The 23248-nt window shown below is 35.9% G+C and overlaps 1 protein-coding gene across 2 annotated transcripts in view; it reads right to left on the minus strand.

Moving 5' to 3' along the window:
* CDK8 (cyclin dependent kinase 8) overlaps positions 1 to 23248 on the minus strand; it is a gene marked incomplete at both ends in the record, with an annotated part of 96047 nt that overhangs the window by 23237 nt on the left and 49562 nt on the right. For both annotated transcript variants that reach the window (XM_079721837.1, XM_079721838.1), the window contains 2 exons: positions 13951 to 14091; positions 18303 to 18413. In XM_079721837.1, coding sequence (XP_079577963.1) covers positions 13951 to 14091; positions 18303 to 18413 — 252 coding nt within the window. The remainder of the gene's footprint in view (positions 1 to 13950; positions 14092 to 18302; positions 18414 to 23248) is intronic.

A 23248-nucleotide genomic window follows, 5' to 3' on the forward strand; every position in this document is an offset into this window, starting at 1 on the left:
CTGGCATACAGCAGGGATGGCAAAGTAGTTTCATTTAAGGGGCCACCTCTGGTAGAAGACTAAGGACCGCAGGGAGCTGCATCTTGAGAAAGACAGGAATTGGGCTGGTCCGGAAGCTTCCATCACCAAGCGGAGGCGCCTCACACAGGTACGGCAGCACAGAGCACTGGCATCTCCGTCAAGTTAACAACGTGCTGTTCTAGGAGTAAAACCAGAGTCTTCATACTCACTAACGTTATCAAGGCAAAATGGAGACTCTGAGTCAACAAGAAACTAAACTTCCACACTATAAACAACACAACCTGGTGGCACACTTTCCGGACACTCAGTGGCTTTGTTTCAGTTTGGTTGTTAATCATTTTGTACTACGACACATACTGATCTGTATCTCAAATGGCACATTTTCAATTGATGTCTAATAGCTAAGAAAATATAATTCTGCTTTTACTTGTTGTTGCTGTTTTATTGTGTTCTGAGAGATTAATGTAGAATTTGTGTCTTTGTGAATACTTACCATGAATATCTTCATCTTCTAGTACACACTGAACTTTTCTAGACATACATTTTTAGCGAATGGTTTTCTTTTTTTTTCTATTCTTTTTATTTTTTGGCTGTGCCACACAACTTGTGGGATTCTTAGTTCCCCAACCAGAGACTGAACCTGGGCCCTCGGCAGTGAATGCTTGGAGCCCTAGCCACTGGACCACCAAGGAATTCCCAGTGAATGTTTATTTTAAAATATGTTCTTTTATATGGCCCTAAATGCCAAGCAATTCTATTATATCACATTGCTTCATTCTATAATTTCTGCTCATTCCTTATTTAAAAAATTTTGTCAATATCTGATTTAAAGAATGTCAAAGTACATAATTATATATTTCTATTTCCTTTTGTACAACTGTCAAATTGAACAAACCATAAGTTCTTTGGTGTATATCCATTATTTTAATCATTCTGCTGTTACAAAATATGTTTCAGTCTTTTGAAATAAAATATACTTTATCTGATACTATAATTTTTTTCTATATTTGAATAGACACAGACTTTAGACCAATAGTTCTCAACTTTCTTCTTCCCCTAAACATTTGAGGAACATAATAGACTTCTTCAGAAGATGAGGAAGTATGGTTAAATGGTTAAGAACAGACTAAAAGAAAATCAAGGATGCTATCAGCTATTAGTTCTGTGACCTTCACCTCCATTTTCTCATTTATAAAATATGGATAAAAATAATGACAAGTTAGTGTTGCAAAGATAAATGTTACTAATGCACATATTAAGAAGACTTAATACGATGCTTGATATGTTAAAAGTCCAAAATATATTATAATGACAGCTAACACTATAATCTGTTAATAGTGACTCACAACTGAAGTGATTCTTAACTGAAGACTTCTGGGGGGCGAGGTAACCACGCATGATTGGATAATACCCCCAAGATGATTTCTCTACATCACCCTATGAGATACCCCTAATTGTTTTTAATCACCTTTCTAGCTTCTAGTTACTTATGCCTTTTATTGATTAAAAAACTGTTTATTACTAGCAACAGCTTTTTAAGAATTAAAGTAATAAAAATACACATTCTTGTAGAAAATTAAAATACAGAAAAGTACAAAGAAAGTAAAATTTACCTGAAACCTCACCTCACAGAGTTAGGTCATTACAAGTATTTTGGTGGACATAATTCCAGATTTCTCTATATTATTTACATTTATATAAATATCTTAGAAAGGCTCTTTTTTTTGCTTTTCTTTTTTTTTTTTTGCGGTACGTGGGCCTCTCACTGTTGTGGCCTCTCCCGTTGCGGAGCACAGGCTCCGGACGCGCAGGCTCAGCGGCCATGGCTCACGGGCCCGGCCGCTCCGTGGCATGTGGGATCTTCCCGGACCGGGGCACGAACCTGTGTCCCCTGCATCGGCAGGCGGACTCTCAACCACTGCGCCACCAGGGAAGCCCAGAAAGGCTCTTTTGATTCCTGTATTTGTTCACTCAACAGTGAACAAATAATAAATAAATGCATAGTACTATTGTATTGATCCTATTTTATTTAGCCTCCCCTATCATAGTTACTTAGGTTACTTTTAGACCAGAAAAGTTCCAGGACATTGTTAAATAATAGTGGTAACAGAAAGGTTAGAACAGAGAAGACAACAGAAAAGGTAACAGAAAAGATAATGGCTGTTGATTTGGTATGTACACTTTTCATGCTTAGAAGTTTCCTTCTTTCCTTATTTTTATAAAGAATTTCAATCAGAAATGAGTATTTAACTTTTTCAAACATTGAATTTTGCAAAAGTTTTATATTTATAACTATTGAGATAACCACAGTGTTATTCTCTTAGCATTATTAATATGAATTCTGTTAACAGGTTTCCAAAGACTGAATCATCTTCACATTCTTGAAATGAACTTCATTTACTTGGAGCATAGTAGTATTCTTTTAACATTCCTCTGGATACTATTTGCTAATATTTTATATAGGATATATGCATAAATATTTATACATGACACTGATCTACTAACTTTATTAGGTTTGTGTCAGTGTTATGCTTTCTTCCCACAAAGTTATTAAGGAAACTTTCTTTCTGGAACAGTTTATATAATGCAGGATTAACTGTTGCTTCATGGTTGAAGCAACTGTGAAAAATGTGCATTTGTTATATTTTTTTAGAGGTAGCCCTGTGACAAATGTCTTTAAGTCTTCCCTAGTTGCTAGTCTATTTAGTTTTTCTACCTTTTCCAGGATCAATTATGGTAATTTTATTTATTTTAAAATGTTTATTCTATCCAGGGTTTTGTAGAACACCAGAATAATTTAACAACTATTAAAGAAATTTAAATGGTAGTCAAAAATCATCCATCCTAATTTCAATGCACCAGAATCAGTTTTACAGATGACTTTTACCAACCTTTCAAGAATAAGTAATTCCTATATTATACAAGCTATTCCAGAGACTAAAATCATTTTCTGAAGCTAGTATAATCATGATAACAAAAAATAGTGTACAAACAGAAGATCACTGACCAACTTCACTTGAGAATATAGACACAATAAAGTATTGGCAAAGGGACTCCAACAGCAACTGGAGAAAAAAAAAATCAAAACCAAGTAGGGCTGATCCCACTAAGACAAGGATGGTTCAACATTAAAAATGAAATAAAACCTTATAAATGTAAGCTACCATATTAACAGATTAAAGGAAATAGCCATATGACCATCTCAAAAGATGCAAGAAAAGCATTTAATAAAATCAATTCTTGATTTAGAAACAAACAACTTAATTGGATATAGAAGGGAACATTTTTAACCTGATAAAAGGTATCTACCAAAACCCTAGAACAAACATCACACATAATGATGAAACTTAACAATTCTTATTAAGGACAGAAAAACAGTTACCTCAGTCATTTGCCACTGCACTAGTAATTAAGTCCTAGCTACTTACCATTACCAAATGTCAAGGGAAAAAGTCACTTCATGCATTTTTTACTTTCCTTTTAAAATTTTAATATTTCTGTAACTGGGTTATGTCTTGTAACTTCCATGGTATGACAGTCAAGTTGCCAGCATGTTTTTTATCTTACTGATACATAAAACAATGCTGCAGCTTTCAGCTCTCCAGTCTTTGCAGCAAGAAGACATAATAAATGTTTAGGATAGATTTTGAGTATACCTGTCTCACAAGTAGGAGGCTACTGAGGAACTTTAGGGAGGGGAATGACATGGTGTGATTTTGCTTTTTAGAGCGATCATTCTGATTGTTATGTAGATACTGGACCATAGGAACTAAGACTGCAAGTAGGGAAGATTCACTTGGACATTTTTTCAGTAATCCAGGTACCATGGATTAGAACAGTAGTGACAGAAATGATAAGAAGCAAAGTCAAGAGGCAGTAAGTGGACTGCAAAAAACTCAACTGTGTGAACTGGGAGGTCAGGTTATTGTAGGGTTAATGAACAGGAAGTCACGAATGAGCACACCTGGAAGTCCACCTGGAAAATCCAAATCCATATCCTGGCAGTGAGGGGTTTTGGAATCTCCCTGTTAGTCAGCACCTGTTCATTGGACTGACCCAGAGACACTGAGCTAGGAAGACTCCAGAACCCCTGCTAATTTGCTCTTCCCTTCATGGCTGTCTCTTCCCACAGCTGTTTCTCCCTGAAAACAAGCACTACAGGTCACTCTTATTTGAGAAAAGACACTGGTCAGATGACTGGGACCAGTGCCAACTGCGCCACATTCAAATCTCAGTTATAGGACGGTCTTAGACCGGGACCAATGCCAACTGCGTCACATTCAAATCTCAGTTATAGGACGGTCTTACTGTAGTTCAATCTGAGATACGTTTTGAAGGTAGCATTGATAAGAATCCAGTATTTCACTCAATAAATATTTATTGTGCGGCTAATATGTGCTACTCTGGGTAATAATAATACAGCAGTAAATGAAATGGATAAAGTTCCCGCCCCTAAGGTACTTATTCATAGTTCTAGGGCAACGTGATGATGGACTGAAGTAAAATGCACTTACTGAACATTTATTATGTGCCAGACAGTCCTAATACTTCAGATGACTCTCTATCAAAGAGATGAAAAGACGGGTCTGGCTCCATCTTATGTTAAAAAAAGAGAAAAGATACCAATGTATGTGACTTAAAACTCAGATAATCCTCTACTTCTAGTCAATTTTCAGGATTAGTCAAATATATTATCTTACACTCCATTTTTTTAAAGGCTCAATTAAATTATTTAGAATATCTGTTCTTGATTGGTGAGAAATCTGACTTAAAAGATTCTAGCATTGTGCTGATAAAGTGTCTGAAAAGACTCAGACTCTCAGGAAAGTAGATTAGAAGCAATATGCAAACTAAATAACATAGTATTTTCATAATCAACTTGTAATCTGCCCATATAAGCAGGTACGATATTTGCAGCTGTGCTATACAGTAAAATTAAGTAGGCCACTTTTTCATTATTTACAAACAATAGAACGCAGTTCACTGTGTATGCTCAACATCAGTATCAAAATTACACAAACGTGGCACATATCAAGAAATCAAACAGACTGTTTACAAACAATCAAATACTTCCAAGAAAGAAAACTGCCCAATTGGTCATTTAAGTAAATATACTATAGAATAAACACAATTCATTATGTTAACTAAAATTAATGCAAACCTCATTTAAGTTTGTCTTAACCCATTCTTATCAATAAAACCTATGCTTTATCTTCAAGCCTAAATTTTATGACCGCAATTTTCTATGTTTTACTAGTTATACAATTAGACAAATAAGAAAATTAGAGTAAATCCTTGGAGATTTATTTATTTTCATTTACTCCCAGTAAATGAAGCAAATCCCAAGTAATAAGCAGTGATTAAACCTGACAGTCACAAAGCATTTTTCTTCAGAAAAGCTCTGTTGTAAAGAAACATGCTTAATATATTCCCAACACTCATTTCAAGGAAGCTAAGCACAGAGAAGGGGCAACAGCAGTTAGAACAGAGGCCACGAACGCAGGCTCCTTTCTTCCCAGCTGGTCAATTATTTTGTTGCTTTGCCTCTTTCAGCATTTGGACAGTGGCAGGGTCCTTTCTGCCTTTTTCTTTCTTTTTCTTTTTTCTTTTTTTTACCCTGAAGAAGGTACTGTCCTCTTTTTTTTAGGCAGAAAAAAAAGTGTATGCATGGCTTTTTTTTTTCTTAATAGCAATCATCCTCTACCATAAAATAAATACACTAAACCACACTGAATATTATGTGTGAACTTTTAATAAAGACTAAATAGAATCTTCCTCCGTTTCCTTCTATATAACAATAATATATGTTAACTGCAAACTATTCAGACAATTTAGAAAGGTATTAAAGGAGGAAGGTGAAATTTGCCTGAAATTCTCCTACTCGTAAATAAACCCTACTTAGAAAAACATATTTCCTACAGGGCTACGGCTATTCAAAATTATTTTATTATCAATGTCAAGAAATTTGCATAAAACATTAAAGTACTTATAATTTGGGACAAAGTGTTTTCTAAAGATTTTACTACTTTCTTTTCCTTGATGTTCTCTTTTCCTAACCATATCAAGTACCTTCTGGGAAACAGTCTAGTGCAGCGGCTTTCAAACCTTTTTGAACACAACCCACAGGAAGAAAATCACTTAATATTGTATGGCCATATTCACATATACCCATGTATAACTGAAACAAAAGTTTCATGGAACACTAATTTCCCTCAAGACATAGGATGCACTCTGATATTTGCCCTATTCTATTCTACTCCATTAAAACAATAAACAGGCTGGTTGTGTTGTGTGATTTCCCAACTCACTTATGGCTTTTACAACCTGCAATTTAAAAATCATTGATCTAGAGGGAAAATTCCCTAAATTCAGTGACCCAGCTTTGAAAACAGTTCTCTTAAGTAACCAGAATCAGGTCACTTAATCTCTTTCCTTCTGAATCTTCCACTTATTGTACAGAGCTCAACAGTCAATAAGAAAATGCATCTAGGGAGATCAGCTCGGTGCTTTGTGTCAACCTAGAGGGGTGGGATAAGGGAGGGTGGGAGGAAGACGCAAGAGGGAGGGGATATGGGGATATATATATATATATATATATATATATATATATATATATATATATATATATATATATACACACACACACATACATACATACATGTAGAGCTGATTCACTTTGTTATACAGCAGAAACTAACACAACACTGTAAAGCAATTATACTCCAATAAAGATGTGAAAAAAAGAAAGAAAGAAAGAAAATGCATCTAAAAAACCCAAACAAACCAACTAACCCTATCATTGTGGGCAAACTTTAGTATTAGTAAGCAAAACTAATAAACCAGGCAACTCACTCAAGAAGAATCAGATCCAAAACACCCCAATAATTCATCACGTTACCATCCATACATCATCAGGTGCCTTCATAAAGTAGGCCCTATGAAACTGCGTTTGAGTCAATGGCTCACTCCAAGATTCTGACTGTATTGAACAGGAAACCAACTCATCCTTCACCAAACAGCCAAAACCCCACCAAGTGATTCCAAGTTACCCAGGATAATTAAAATAAACTGCATGGCGGTGGCACTATCAGATTTTTTTTAATAAGTCAGATTAAAGCTCTGAAATAGCTCCAGCATCTTTTAAATACGTTTATGCAATGGCCCACTGGGCTATGTCACATTACATACTACACATAATAGCACATCCCCACTGGGATACTCCAAAGGAAATCTCTACAAAGATGTATTTTCTAGGAAATTCGACTACGGCAAAAAACCACACAAAAAAACAAAGACCCTATTTTGTGGTCAAATGCTCTGCCACTGAGCTATACTACCGCCCCTCCCAAAAAACTATTTTGAATTGGTTTAGGGCAGGAGTGACCAACTAGCAGATAGTTGTAATACTCCAGAACACACCGAATTTTGTATACAGCCTTGTAATTCTGCTTAAATGAAAAAAGAAAACAACACGGTGAAAAGTTATATTACAGTATATCTCACTTAATACTATATTACAGTATATAATATAATATGCTATGTTATATTATCCACTTAGTGCCACGGGACAAAAATACAACCCTATGTGTCTGGTAGTTCCAAGTTAATTACCACTATGATAAAACCATTAAGGTAATAATTCAAATGAAATTTTGGACATTAGATTTTTTTTAAGTGGAACACATTAATGACCATATGAGATATATACTTATATATATATATACTGATATATACTTAACGAAAATTAATGGTAAATAGGCCAGCCATCATAACTACTTCTCTACTTTCTATTAAGTTCCTTAGGAAACATGTCAAAAGCCCAAGTCTTTAATACTTACTTAAATACAAGTCTGATTTGAGTGTAAATCATTTCTATGGTATATCTGATAAACTGAATGAATATTTTCAACAAAAAGCACAAAATTCAGCCAACATTGAGTTCACTAGAAAATTTTAAATGCACAACTATTAGCTAGAAATTAAAATATTTACATTATTAGTAATGAACTGGTCAGTTAACTGTAGTATTAAAGTGAAACATGAGAGCTGCAAGTTCAGAACAGCTGGGATGTATAGGAGGAGGGACGTATGGCCCCCTCACGTACAATTAAAGAATAATTCACACAGAAGGTACTTTAAGACATTCTTGAAAGTAAGTGAGGGATGTAAACGAACTATGATGGAAATGTTCGACCCTTAAGATTAAAGGTAAAAAATTGGAAAAAATAAATGACATGAAGAGAAGAACATCAGAACAGACAAAGGGCCAGGAAATAGGTCTCAGTGGGAGGAACAAAAATATGGGGTAGAGGAAGAGTGCAATGGAAAAGGTCAACAGATCAGTATCATTAGCTGAATGGTCTCTGAACTGACTGCTAAGAGCTGAGCTCTTTTAGGTGGAAAGAGGAAGGCTACTGAAAGGACTTAAAATGTAGTATGAATAGAAAAGAACTTTTTCTGCACTGTTCCACTGCACTGAATCACAGCAGAGATAAGAGGGAGTAAAAGGAAGAAACGCAGCAGAGTCTCTGTGTGTCTGTAGATACGGACCAGCATCAGGTAATATCAGAGATAAGCTATGGAGAATAACCTCGGAGGCCACTTTGCTTCTGTTACAAATGGGCTAGTTCATTCATTCAACAAATATAAGCAATACTGTATACATTAATGTGTATTTTGCTAAGCACTGGGCAGGATACAAACATATAATAAGTCACAGTCTTTGCCCTCAGGAACTTACCATCAAACAGAGGACATACAATTACCAAAACTAGCAAGTGCCCCAGGGGTAGTTCAAAGTAACTGCTACAGGGTGTGATGTGACTGCGGTGGGAGTGGGGGAGTGGGGGTGGGGAGGGTGCACTTTGCTGATGAGGTGGCAGGACCAGAGCTTTAAAGGATGAAGAGACTTTCAGATGCTGGAGATGAAGTGGGCAGGGATTCAGGAAGGCGGGGCAACCTCTGGGTTGGCTGGAAAATAACTATAAAGAGAGAGAGAAAAGAAAAAAAGGAGACTGGAGCCAGACTGTAGTGGTGTTTTTAATCGGCAGTTCACTAACACCAGCATGCATACGCTGACAAGCGTTTTTCAAATTCTTAATCTATCACAGAACTTTCCTAGGAAAAGAAAACTTAACTGAGTTTGAAATTTCACGATTGCACAAGAAAACCATTCCTAATCAGTTCTGGGCTTCCCTGGTGGCGCAGTGGTTGAGAGTCTGCCTGCCGATGCAGGGGCACGGGTTCGTGCCCCAGTCCGGGAGGATCCCACATGCTGCGGAGCGGCTGGGCCCGTGAGCCATGGCCGCTGAGCCCGCGCGTCCGGAGCCTGTGCTCCACAACGGGAGAGGCCACGGCAGTGAGAGGTCCGTGTACCGCCAAAAACACAAACAAACAAACAAACAAAACCATTAGTTCTACTGAAAGAGGCCAGATAGCGTAAACTGGCTGGATGTCCTCACACAGGTCACAGTGGAGTCACTGTTAGTGAGAACTTCTCACACTCTGTCCGTGTGCTTTTAACTCAGTCCAGGAGGACTACCTCTCACAGGAAAGAGTTCAGTCACTACTGCCAAATCAAACTTAGCTTCTACACAAAAAGTATCGAATATGATTTTGGTGCTTCAAGTTTTTTACTAGACTGGGCTCAGAAAAAAATCACCAAACTCAATACACTCAGGCTAACAGACTTTAAACCTTTCCTTATTTTGAGTCACTTAAACATATCTTTATTTGAAGCTTTCATAATATTTCACACTTAGCTTCTCTTTATGGTATCTGGCAAAAAAATCTTAATATTCCTTAAGCCAACAGAACACTCCTATTTTATATAAACAGCAGATAACGGGGGTGGGGTGGGGTGGGGTGGATGGACTACGTGACCCAGCAATGCCTTTTCTCACATCACCTTAACGGGCGCCTTGGCTAACCAACTTGTATAGACTGCTTATTCTATCTGTCACCTTGGCTGGACCACAGTGCCTGCATATCTGGTCAAACAGTATTCTGGATGTTTCTGTCAAGGTGGTTTTGGATGAGATTAACATTTAAATGGGTGGACTTTGAGTCAAGGGGATTACCCTCCATAACGTGGGTGGGTCTCATCCACCAGGTGAAGGCCTTAATAAAACAAACTGACCTCCCTGAACAAGAAGGAATTCTGCCAGCAGACTGACTTTGGACTCAACTACACCTCTTCCCTTGGGTCTGTCAAACCTGCCAGCCTACCCGGCAGATTCTGACTAACCAGGCCTCCACAACTGCCTGAGGGAACTGCTTAAAAGAAATCTCACTCTCTCTGTACATACACATTCTGTCTCTCTGGAGAACGCTGATTAATACAGATGGTAATGCCAGAACCAGGACTACAGACTATTAGTCAAACGATTTTAATTTCCAAGGAGAGGAGAATAAAGAAGAAAGGAGAAGGGTGTAGTCAAAGGAAACAACATAGCTAACTTACACACACCTCTGTTTTTATTTCTCTCTACTTACAGCAAACAGATTAAGCGTATAAGCAAACCAACTTATACATACAAATTTTAATGCTCTAAAACTAAAAAGTTTACTGTGGATTCATAAATTATCTCACAAAATAAACACTGAATGTTTTTCCTTTCTAGTCCATTTTTCTTAAAACATCCACACATGTGTACACATTACCACCTTCAGCCCAACAAGAGTTCCAGAATTATTAGATCTCTATTTCCTACCAAGGATGACAGATCCCAGTTACTGATCTGCTACTACATAATCATTAGTAGTGACAAAATTAATCTTTATTTATTAAATAACAACTATATATATCAAAGAACTTCATAACTCTATCATCTCAAATCAGTATTTCTATTAATAATAAAGCCAATGTTATTAAGCAAAAGCTTCAGTAACATTCTGGGCTATTTTCAAATGGTGTTTTTAGGCTGTCTATGCCAATTATCCACCTTAATATGAAGTTTCTTGTGGCAAGTCAGCAACTTAACCAATTGCTTCAATTATTAACATTATAAATCTGTGTAGGGAATTCCCTGGTGGTCCCAGTGGTTAGGACTCCACATTTCCACTGCAGGGGGCACAGGTCTGATCCCTGCTTGGGTAACTAAGATCCTGAAAGCCATGTGGCATGGCCAATAAATAAATAAATAAACAAACGAACAAATAAATATCTACGTAGATCTATTAAGGTTGGTATCGCCTCATTTCATCTAAACCTGACTGAAAGGAGCAAAGAATATAATTAACTCGGAATTATATTCATTCTCATAGGGTAAATATCTCATCTGCAAATCATAACAACTATTTGAGAAGGGGTTAAGAAAAGGCATATCATACAGCTTCTAAAGAATGTTCTTCAGAGTAAATACCTGATTACTCCATATATGAATATCTTATGTAGCTATCGTTGAAAAACTATATAATATCAAACTCCAAAATTTAATTTTCAGTTGGCAGGAAAGTGGGCACATATTTTTTTAAAAACTATGATAATGAATCTTTCCTTCAAGAACTGAAGAATAATTCAAGAGGCAGGTATCTGAAACAGTAAGATCCAGCCTGGGACAGAGGTTACCGTTTTAAGGAGACGATGGTGCAGTGTGCCTGTGATGCACAGAAGGGTCAGGCGTTTGGAAAGATCACTAAGAAGTCACGCACAGACAGTACAGGAAACCGCACTTCAGATGGGAAAGCCAAAGGAGGCAGCAGCAGACAAACAACCGCTTACATTTTACAAAATATTTTGGATGAACACACTTTTAAACAGAGAGCAGTGGCATATCAAGAGGGGCACAGGAGTAGGAACGGTTTGCCTCAGTGAACAGGAATATTTTATCACTGATACTGTTCAGAATTGCCAGCATACGGTAACAATAAAAAGTAATGGGCCTCCCTGATGGCGCAGTGGTTAAGAATCCGCCTGCCAATGCAGGGGACATGGGTTCGAGCCCTGGTCTGGGAAGATCCCACATGCCGCGGAGCAACTAAGCCCGTGCGCCACAACTACTGAGCCTGCGCTCTAGAGCCCGCAAGCCGCAACTACTGAGCCGGTGCGCCACGACTACTGAAGCCTGCACGCCTAGAGCCCACGTTCTGCAACAAGAGAAGCCACTGCAATGAGAAGCCCGCGCAGAGCAACGAAGAGTAGCCCCCGCTCATGGCAACTAGAGGAAGCCCGTGGGCAGCAACAAAGAACAAACGTGGCCAAGAATAATAAATAAATAAAAATTTATAAAAATTTAAAAAGTAACTACTTTTCATCTGTTTCATTATTATTTTTAAATCAGCTACAGACAGTGCATCCCTCTGTCACCTGCACCTACGTGCACTGCTCCAGTGCATCTGTCTCCTGGTGCACCAGCAACAGAGACCTCTGAGACGACCTGCTCTACACTGTCTCTGAGCCATAGACAACTTGTTCTGGCCGTATCAATAGAAAGCGCTCTCCCAAGAGAGACACAAAAGAGATCAGACTTTGAAATTATTTTCACCACTGTAGTTAATACTAATGTGAGTGGTTCAGGTATATTATACATTCACATAAAAATTAAATACTGGTTTAAAAACCAGTTTGTATTCATCTAATGAACATACATATTTTAGTGATGAGAAAATACTTACATTAGAAAGAAAATGTAGCGTTATTGTAGCATAATTAACTCTATGGGGAAAAACCAGATTCTATTCTTTTAGAATCATAAAAAAGGTCAGTAACTCCAAAGTAGTCATAGTTTTTCCCTAAGTTGACTCTACCCCTAAAAGCTGAAATTTATTTTCAGCTTCATAAAGCGACAAAGGATTTTTCATATTTATATTCTATAAATTCATTGTTTATAAATAAAATAACCCAATTCTATTAAAAATAAAGGAAAATTTTTTGCATAAGGGAAAAAGTTATTTCAACCAAATTTCTGATGTGTTATTGGTCCTACTCTAAATGGTTTCTAGATTTGACAACTGGAGATAAAATAACGACCACTAAACTTATTTCAAGGAGATTTACTGAAGACAGATGAAAGAACTAGAAACTAAAACACCTGACTGAAGGCCAGAGACTGAATGCATTAAGCACAGAGCAGCCTGGAAAGAATATCTGCGTGAGGGCCAGAGCAGCTCCACCTCCGAGCTGGCGACGGGGTTTTTTCCTAATGTACACACGTGACTAGAGACCAAGTCAGCACTTCCAGCATTGTGTTTATAATTGTTTGAAGTGAAGGCACACCTTACTAGAGTTACCACATTACACAATATGAAAGTGGAAAGGGGGAATTTGAGAGTTACATAATTTAAATCTATGAAGATTTAATGAACGATGCACAATTTCATCACCAATTTAATGCTATATGGGTTTTTTTTTAAAAAGGGCATAAACTATTCTGCCATGTGAAATAAAAATAAAGTCAGTTTCTGAAGTTTCTAAATTCGTAAAAATTTATTGCAGCTTAACATGGCAAGGCACTCAATAATGTACTCAATCATGATTATTAAAGGCTGTTGGCGGAGAGACTGCTACTAACATAGTGGGTTTAAAAATAAGCAGATGAATGCTCCTCTTCTAATATACAACCTAGGATACAGCAGGCTCCAAAGGGTTATTTTCAAGTTACTCATAAATATATCAACTTCTAGAGTTTGTCTGGCATATAATATTCAATTAAAGCGGGCCGATACGTTATTTACAGACTTGAAAAAAAAACCCGAAAGCTTAGCAAAACAAATGTGCCCTCTTTCACCTCTTAAGCAACAGCTTAACGTATGTCAAGAAGCAGGATGCATTACACAAAAGCACAAGGCTAGGCTAGTTTTGAGACTAGCATTCCCACTTCCTCTATAAGGTTTGCAGGCCTGTATAGCACTGATATCTAGAGACAAATAGAAAATCATCCAACTCCAAATGCATCTTTCTGGCTTAAACCTAACTACATTTCAACTTACCAGATCCCTGTGCAACACCCAGTTAGCATGCAGGTAGTGAATCCCATCTAGGATCTGATACAATAGTGACTTCACCATTCCCCGAGGTAACTGTACTGGCTTCTTGTTTGCTTTAGAAGCTCTGTGAAACTTGATTATATGCTGAAAGAAAGAAAAATATCACCAGAAGCTTAAAAAAGGAAAGATAGTTTGATATATAATATTTTCCTAACAGAAAAAGAAACACTCAAGGATTTCCAAAGATTTGAAAATATAATTTCACGTTCTGCTGGATAACATAAATAACCTTAAATTTTCCAAATAACTAGAGCTAAAATGTCATTTCCTAAGCATATGATACGGTCTCAGAAAATAAATGATGACAACAGAGAAGTAATGTGATTTTATTTTTAAAGTATAATTAAAAATTACTTTCAGAGTTACTTGACCCGTTTATCTGGTGAAAATTTTCAAGAAAAGAGTATTTTTTATTCTGCAGTGATTAAATGAAAAAAAAAAAAAAAAAGAACAGAGAGAGCTCTGGCTGGTTGACATAGCATAGATGTGGTACCTATTTACAATACATGAGTTATAAAGAAAGCAAATGGGAAAATATTTCAATTAAGTACACACAAACACAAAGGAATAACATGTAAATGACCAATTCACACTGGACATAATTAGAAATATGAAAGCTTCTTCAGACGAGGAAAAAAAAACAGCCTTGTAACATCCATCAAAGCTTTCCAGGTATCAATATAATGTTAGTGGACATCCGGTAAACACAATACCACTTTATAAACAGAAAATCATTTTACAAATAAATGTACCTCAACAGAAACAAGATCCAATGTTTCAAACTTTTGACAGGTTTCATTTTAATTAAAGCACTCTTAAACTGCAAGAAAATCTACAAGTCAGCTGCAGCCAACTCTGCTGTGTGCACCACTGTGCCCATGCCTGCATCTAATATGCACAAGAGCAGACTGCTGACCAGTATTTGTGAGGGAATATCAGGCGTATTCTTGAACTTAATAAAAATAATTAAAAGAGGAGTGAGATATTTAATATTATACATTAATCTTTTCATTTCTACTTTCTTATGATATAGAGGTAGAAAATGGGTAAGAAATAACTAATGACTAATGAGTGAAGGAGTTTTATCTTCCAAAGAAAAAATAAAAAGCAAAGGTATATTTCAGAAGGTAAGGGGTATCAGTCAGTACATATGTAGTATGACTAATCTATACTTTAGTAGCAGCATTACATTGTTAACTTTCTTCTCAGTAACTTTTTTAAAGTATTTAAGAAAAGGCAAACAAAACAGAGCTACAATAACTCTTAATAATCTAGACTGTTTGTCACCTATCTTAAGAAATGATGTGACAATCAAGTCTGTTCACCTTAAGAAGAACCAGTGGCTCTCAGAGCTTAAAAAAAAAAAAGATTAAAATACATTAAAAAAAATTAAAACCTGCCAGAGTAAGAATGAAAGGAACAAATATTTAGGGAGGTAAGATAATCAACTGATGCCATATACCACTTCTTTAGTTATATTTTCATTAGGGTATTACATATTTTTTACCAATATTTTATAACTACAAAAAACTATAGTGGGAGAATTTTTTACCTTCATTTTTATTCCAGTGCTATATAACAAATATGCAGTATGTATACCATAAGATTTCACCAACACCTAAGTGATTTTTTTAAATGACTCTTTTTACTGCAACTCTTTTCTAACCCTCTGCTGCCTTACCCCATCTAAGTCATTTCAATATTCAAATTAAAATAAGAAAATAAAATGGATAAAGAATAGGTTTTAATAAAATTGAATCACCATTTGGTTTTTATTAAAATGAGCATTAAAAGTACTTATTTGGCTTAAATGAGTATTTAATAAGATGATGATAAAGCCAATGGTGACTATATGCACAACATTACATGCAGTATAATTTGTGAAAGCATAATTATACCTACATATAAAATTAAATATTACATACCAGTTTGTGAGAAACCACTGTGAATACAATGCTATCTCTTATGCTCAACTATGTTTTATTACAAATCACGTTTATAAACCAGCCTGGAAATTTTCTCATAAATTTGGATTATATAATTTGATTTTATGTTGGATTTCAGTATGATGAATGTTCAATTCAATATTGGCCACCCTGATTTAATGAATTTTTATTAACAGAATCCTAATTTGATTAGATTAGATCTCTTTTAAAAGAACAGAAGCCAACAAAAAAAGAAAAAAATATTTACAACCAGTATGAACCTTGGACAATAGTTTCATAAAACAGAGAGAAAATTTCATGTGTCTATTTTCTGTTTGAAAACAGTTCTTTCCAGATAACTTACAAAAATAATTTGAATCAAACCAAATTTAGTCATGGAAAACAGGAATCTACAAACAGTATGAAAATATTTTTTTATAAATCTGAAAGCATATGACACCAAAATAAGTTTCAGTTTCTGAAGTCTGTTAAAATTATGTAAATGAGGATACTTCTGGAAATTAGCAAAAGAGTTTAAAACTATTTCCAGAAGGTGAATTTACTTTTAAACAGTTTTACTAGGATTTGTGCTAGTTTTATTTCAAAATTTTGTATTTGCATTTACGAACTACAGCTGAATGAAAGAATAAATTATTTTGAAGATTTTGAGATTGAGCCAGGATACTATAATCCCTTGCATATGTTTTCTCTTTTATTTAGCTCAATAAATGCACAGCCATGCTAATTTAGTAAATAGATAGGATGCAAAACACAGTGAAATATTTAAAGACCTTATTACTTAGTAAATATCAGAAAAATATATCTCACAGTACTGATGTAGTTGCTAATGAATTAACTTGACATAATACTGGGTTTTGTTTACTTGTTTTGTTTCCTAAACGGAAATCTGTGTTAACATGTTCTTCACCCAAGACTGATCAGGATATAAGTTTTGTATGTTTCAAAATTATTTGGGCTATCCTATTATAGATTTTCATCTATATATATCATTAATCTTATCCCCAAGATGGCCTTTCAGGTTTTTTTTTAAAAAATGTAGCTGTTATATTTTATAAAGGAGTAAATTTTAAGGTTACTTAAGGCTTCTGTAAATCTTATTTTAAAAATAATCTGCTGAGTAAATGCAAGATACTGAGTCAGCTGTTTATATTTTACCTATTTAGACAGGATAAATTTAAATTCTTAGCTTATAATAATGTTTATCAATACAGAATCATATTTTCATTATATTAGCTAAACTAATAAATATAATTACTTGACTTTGAGAATCAACTGTTTAATTGGGTCTGGTGACCTAAAAATATTCTTATCATAAAATAAAAGCCACAACAAAATAAAAGCCACAACAGACTCTATTTCCATGACAATCTCATTTTGTAGTTAGACCTCTCTTCTACAAAGAATTCTTCCTATATAAGAATATGCCAAATTCAAGTGTGTACAATATTGAATTTCTGCCAATGAAAATAAGAAATACATTAGAATACTGAATATCAATTGTGAATGATACCCGATAAATGATTAACAAGTTTTCTACTGTACTTGTATAGAACACTTAGTTTACAAGGCTTTTTGAATACAAAATTGTTCTCCAAGAAACTCCTGTAGAAAAGAGCAGTAAAAGTATTATATTTTACAGATGGGGGAAACTACAGCTTCAGAGCCATTAAGAGATTTGTCTAAGGTCACATGATAAATGACAGACAGGCCCATTAGATCTCAATCTAGTCCTTCAAACATAACATATTCATTTCCCTATCACCTTCTCATCTTACATTTCTTTACATTACAGAATAAAAGGAAAGATGCTGCTTTTAAATTTTATAAGAAAATAGTTATTACTGTTAATTTTTCTATTTTATCAAAAATCTAAAGCTAGGAAACAATATTGAAGAGTTGTTTGTTTTCTGTAGTACGTTACAAAGGTCAAACTGATATGACCAAAAGTAAAAATACAAAGCAATACTCTAGCATTGGTAACTCAACCACATTCTAGGAAGTTACTTTTATTTTAAAAATGTAAATCTCGGGCTTCCCTGGTGGCGCAGTGGTTGAGAGTCCGCCTGCCGAGGCAGGGGACACGGGTTCGTGCCCCGGTCCGGGAAGATCCCACATGCCGCGGAGCGGCTGGGCCCGTGAGCCATGGCCGCTGAGCCTACGCGTCTGGAGCCTGTGCTCCGCAACGGGAGAGGCCACAACAGTGAGAGGCCCACGTACCGCAAAAACAAACAAACAAACAAACAAAATGTAAATCTCATACGAAGATGAGCTCCCAAAATTGTTTTCAGTCAGTCCCTCTTAATCCCCAAATGAAACCATGGCTCCACGTCCACCAACCATTCGCCTTACCCAGAGGTCATGCTCAGCGTAGTCAAACAGCAGCCATACTTTCCTATCAGCATGAGACAGAAACACCTTCTGAAGAGAGATGACATTTGGATGCTTAAGCTCTCGAAGTAACTGCAAAACAAAGGAGATTCATTAAAAATCTCTGCCATAAAAATAGCATTAAAAACCCCATACCATTTGTAATTCAAAGGCAATACAAACTTAATGGCAATCAATCCTAAAATTCTAATAAGTACCTATACAATTTTGAGATACCCATACAAATGAGTAAAAATCAGTGGAGAAAAGATACTGAAAAGATATAACTGTGTAAATCTGTCTGTATGGTTGCTATTGTTTAGTTGGTTTCTTTTTTTGTTTTGTTTTAATGTTTTTATTATGGTAAAATATATACATAATAAAAAAATTACCATTTTAACCATTTTCAGTTCAGAAGCATAAGTACACTCACTATGTTGTGCAACCATCCCCACTATCCATTTTAGAACTGTTTCATTATCCTAAACAGAAACTCTGTACCCATTAAATTACAATAACTCCCCACTTTCCTCTCCCCTTCAGCCCCTGGTAACCTCTATTCTACTTTCTGTCTCTATGAATTTGCCTATTCTAGGTACCTTATATAAGTCGAATCATACAGTATTTGTCCTTTTGTGTCTGGTTTATTTCACTTAGCATAACGTCTTTAAGGTTTATCCATGTTGTAGCATGCGTCAAAATTTCATAGCTTTTTAATGGCCAAATATTGGGTTGGCCAAAAAGTTCCTTTGGTTTTTAAGTAAAAATTAAAGACACATTTTTCATTTTCACCAAGAACTTTACTGAACAACGTATTCACCGTTTTGCTCCACTACTTCTGCCATTTTTCAGGCAACTTCATAATTCCATCTTCCCAAAACTTTTTATCTTTTTGAGCAAAGAACTGTTCCAGGTGCCTTTTACAGTCTTCCAAGGAATGGAAATTTTTTCCATTAAGAGAATTTTGTAAAGACCGAAATAAATGGAAATCCGAAGGCGTAACGTCTGGTGAATACAGCGGATGAATCAGAACTTCCCAGCTAAGCTGTAACAGTTTTTGCCTGGTCATCAAAGAAACATGTGGTCTCACGTTATCGTGATGGAAGATCATGCATTTTCTGTTGACTAATTCTGGACGCTTTTCGTCAAGTGCTGCTTTCAGTTGGTCTAACTAGGAGCAGTACTTGTTGGAATTAATCATTGGGTTTTCCAGAAGGAACTCATAACAGAGGGCTCCTTTGCAATCCCACCATATACACAACCTTCTTTGGATGAAGACCAGCCTTTGGTGTGGTTGGTGGTGGTTCATTTTGCTTGCCCCATGATCTCTTCCATTCCACATTATTGTACAGTATCCACTTTTAATCACCCGTCACCATTTGTTTTAAAAATGGAACATTTTTGTTACATGTGGGTAGAGAATTGCATGCAGAAATACCTTCAAGAAGGTTTTATTCTCTTTAACTTATGCAGGACCCAAACATCAAAGCGATTCACACAACCAAGCTGGTGCAAATGATTTTCAACGCTTGATTTGGATATTTTGAGTATGTCAGCTATCTCCCAAATGCTGTAATGTTGATTGTTCTCAATTAATGTCTCGATTTGGCCGCTATCAACTTCAACTGGTCTACCCGACCGTGAAGCACTGTCCAGTAAGAAACCTCCAGCACAAAACTTCGCAAACCACATTTGACATGTTTGATCAGTCACAGAACCTTCTCCATACACTGCACAAATCTTTTCTTTGTTTCAGTTGCGTTTTTACCTTTCTTGAAATGATAAAGCATAATGTGCCAAAAATGTTGCTTTTTTTTCCATCTTCAATATTAAAATGGCTACACAAAAACTCATCAGTTTTGATGTTTTTTTAAAAATGCACACTGATATGACAGCTATCACAATACAATCTAACAAAATTGTTTCTAATGAAGTTAAAGACAACTCAGTGTTACTAGAGCTGTCTTACGGGAAAACTGAACAAACTTTTAGGCCAACCCAATACAGTCCATTCCATTTATACACCACATTTTGTTTATTCATTCATCAGCTAATGGGCACTGGTTGTTTCCCCGTTTTGGCTACTGTGAATGATGCTGCTATGAACATTGGTGTACAGGTACCCGAGTCCCTACTTTCAATTCTCTGGGTAAATACCTAGGAGTGGAATTGCTATATCATATGATAATTCTATGTTTAACTTTTTGAGGAACCACCAAACTGGTTTTCACAGCAGTTCTACCATTTACATTCCCATCGGCAATGCATGAGAATTCCAATTTCTCCACACCCTCACCAACTTTTATTTACCTTTAAAAATTTTCTTTTTGTAATAGTCACATCTTAATAGGTATGATGTGGTATCCTGCTGTGCTTTTGATATGCAATTCCCTAATGACTAATGATAAGCATCTTTTCATGTGCTTACAGGTATATCTTCTTTCGAGAAATGTCTATTCAAATCTTCTGCCTAATATCTAATATGTGGGCTCTAGAGTGTAGGCTCAGTAGTTGTGGCGCACAGGCTTAGTTGCACGTGGCGTGTGGGATCTTCCCAGACCAGGGCTCGGACCGTGTCCCTTGCACTGGCAGGTGGATTCTTAACCACTGTGCCACCAGGGAAGCCCTCTCTGCCTATTTTTGAATTGGGTTTTTTGTTGTTGCTATTGAGTTGTAATTCTTTACATAGTCTAGATATTAATCCCTTAGCAGATATATGATTTACAAATATTTTCTCCCATTCTACTAGCTGTCTATGTTTTGACATCACAAAACAATTAAACTTAAAACAAATCTGTAGCTTGTAATTATTTTAAAAAACTATCTATAGTCGTCCTGCAATATTTGAGGGGGACTGATTCCAGGACCACCCCCCAACCCCACCCTGCCCCAGGAGGGTACCAAAATCCCCCAATGCTCAAGTCCCTTATACTTTAAATCATCTTCAGATTACTTATAATATCTGTTCTTTTTCTTTTTCTTTTTTGTTTTTTTTCCTCTTACACTTATAATATCTCTTACAATGTAAATGCTATGTAAATAGTTGCTGGAGCATGGTAAATTCAAATTTTGCTTTTTGGAACGTTCTGGAAATCCACCCCCCCAATATTTCCTATTCATGGTTGGTTGAATCTATGGATGCGAAGGGACAACTGTAACAGCAACAATAGAAAATACAACATTCATCGCCACCAAATATCAGATAAGAACTAAGATCTGTAACTCTGTGAGATACAGTACCTATTTTTTCTGTAAATTACAAAGGAAAGCTGAATAAAATTTTGTAAACTTTTCACAAAATAATAAAGAGCTTATACAGACAGAAACTTGCAAGTAGAACACATTTGCATGGGTTTATTAACCTTTCTCATCTCCTAGAAAGACATTCTTCTATTTAAAATTTTTTATCTCCTTATTTTATCTCCATTTAATAACCCAAGTGGCCCTAATGATCCATAAGTTAAAAAGCATTCCAAAAAAAACCCAAAAAAAGCATTCCCATCCCACCATGCAAAAACAAATACAACAGCAACAATGACAAGAAAAAACTTCTCATGAAGCCTGATATTCCGTCTCTATCAGTTAGAAATGACTTAGTGCCTTGCAAATGTGTTCCAAATACATGACAGAAAGTCAAGGTTTTAGAACTTAGGACTTCAGTACCTTTTCTAAGAACACTTTTCACCAAAACAAGTATCAAGGTAAATGTAATGTTAACAATATATTAGGGGCTCTGAAATGAATTCAGCAAAGGAAAGACTATGAATGGACTACATTATTAAGTCACTTATATTAATGATTATTCTCTGGAAAGGGATGATTATTTTATTCAGGAGCAAGATTAAATTCAAGTCATATATTTCTGCTTTTAGAAGATAATTTAAAACTTATGAAACTCCAGAGATATACACAAATTCTCAGAAACTTAAGGTCAATATCTAAAACTGACCATTTGCTAATTAACAGACAAGGCAAAGAATCTGATACGGGAAAGCCTGGACTTCAGGGTCGCCCAAGATCAGCCAGCTGGCTGGAAGAGTGGACCTAGCCCTAAGTGCATGCCAGTTCTGGGTCAGGGTTTTCTCCATTACCTCACAACTGGAACACACTTCTCAGCTGGGCAGCTATTTCAAATCCTTTCTGGAAATCAGCAGGGTAGAAATTATAACAAACAAACTCCAAAGCTGTGGCAAAAGCTCTCTCCAATGATTAGAAACCTACATATAAAGCTATTCTTAGATGTCACCTCCATCTCACCTCCAAGATGAGGTTTAGCTCTTGTATTAAAAAGGAAACAGCAGCAACCATTTTATTAAGCTCTTCCTAGGTGCCAAGTATGGGGCTAAGCACATGACATGCACTATCTCACTTAATCATGAATTACCCTATGAAATATTTATACTGCTCTTACTTTACAAAGAGGAAATGATGGTGTAAGGGGATTAACTAATTTGCTCAAGGTCACATTCCTAGGTAGTGGTTAGAATCAGGATTCAAATGCTTTTAAAATTAATTAATTAATTTCTAAAATACAAAGCCAGTAATTTAGTCTAACAACAACACATCCCAAGACCTAACACCCAGGGGGAGTAATTCTCCTTATCATCCAGAGACACAGATATTTTAAATATATACTAGGTTATGAACTGGACAATGGTAGGCACTGTGTCTAGCTCAGCACTGCACTGCTAGTTTCTAGCACACTGCCTGGTACGTGCTCATTAAATACCTGGTAAAGACATGAATAACTGAGTTCACGAATAAAGAAAATACACCAACTAAAGGGCATCATACAACACACCCTTTGGCTTCTAAACTGTGGACTAAGATCAATGCTTTCATCAAAAAATCAATCCACTTTTATTTTTTAAAAATCTGATTAGTCAAGTATTAAGTCTTTGAGAGCAATGATTTTAATAGTAAGTACT

This window comes from Hyperoodon ampullatus, assembly GCF_949752795.1.
Source record: "Hyperoodon ampullatus genome assembly, chromosome: 16".
NCBI classification, from domain to species: domain Eukaryota; kingdom Metazoa; phylum Chordata; class Mammalia; order Artiodactyla; family Ziphiidae; genus Hyperoodon; species Hyperoodon ampullatus.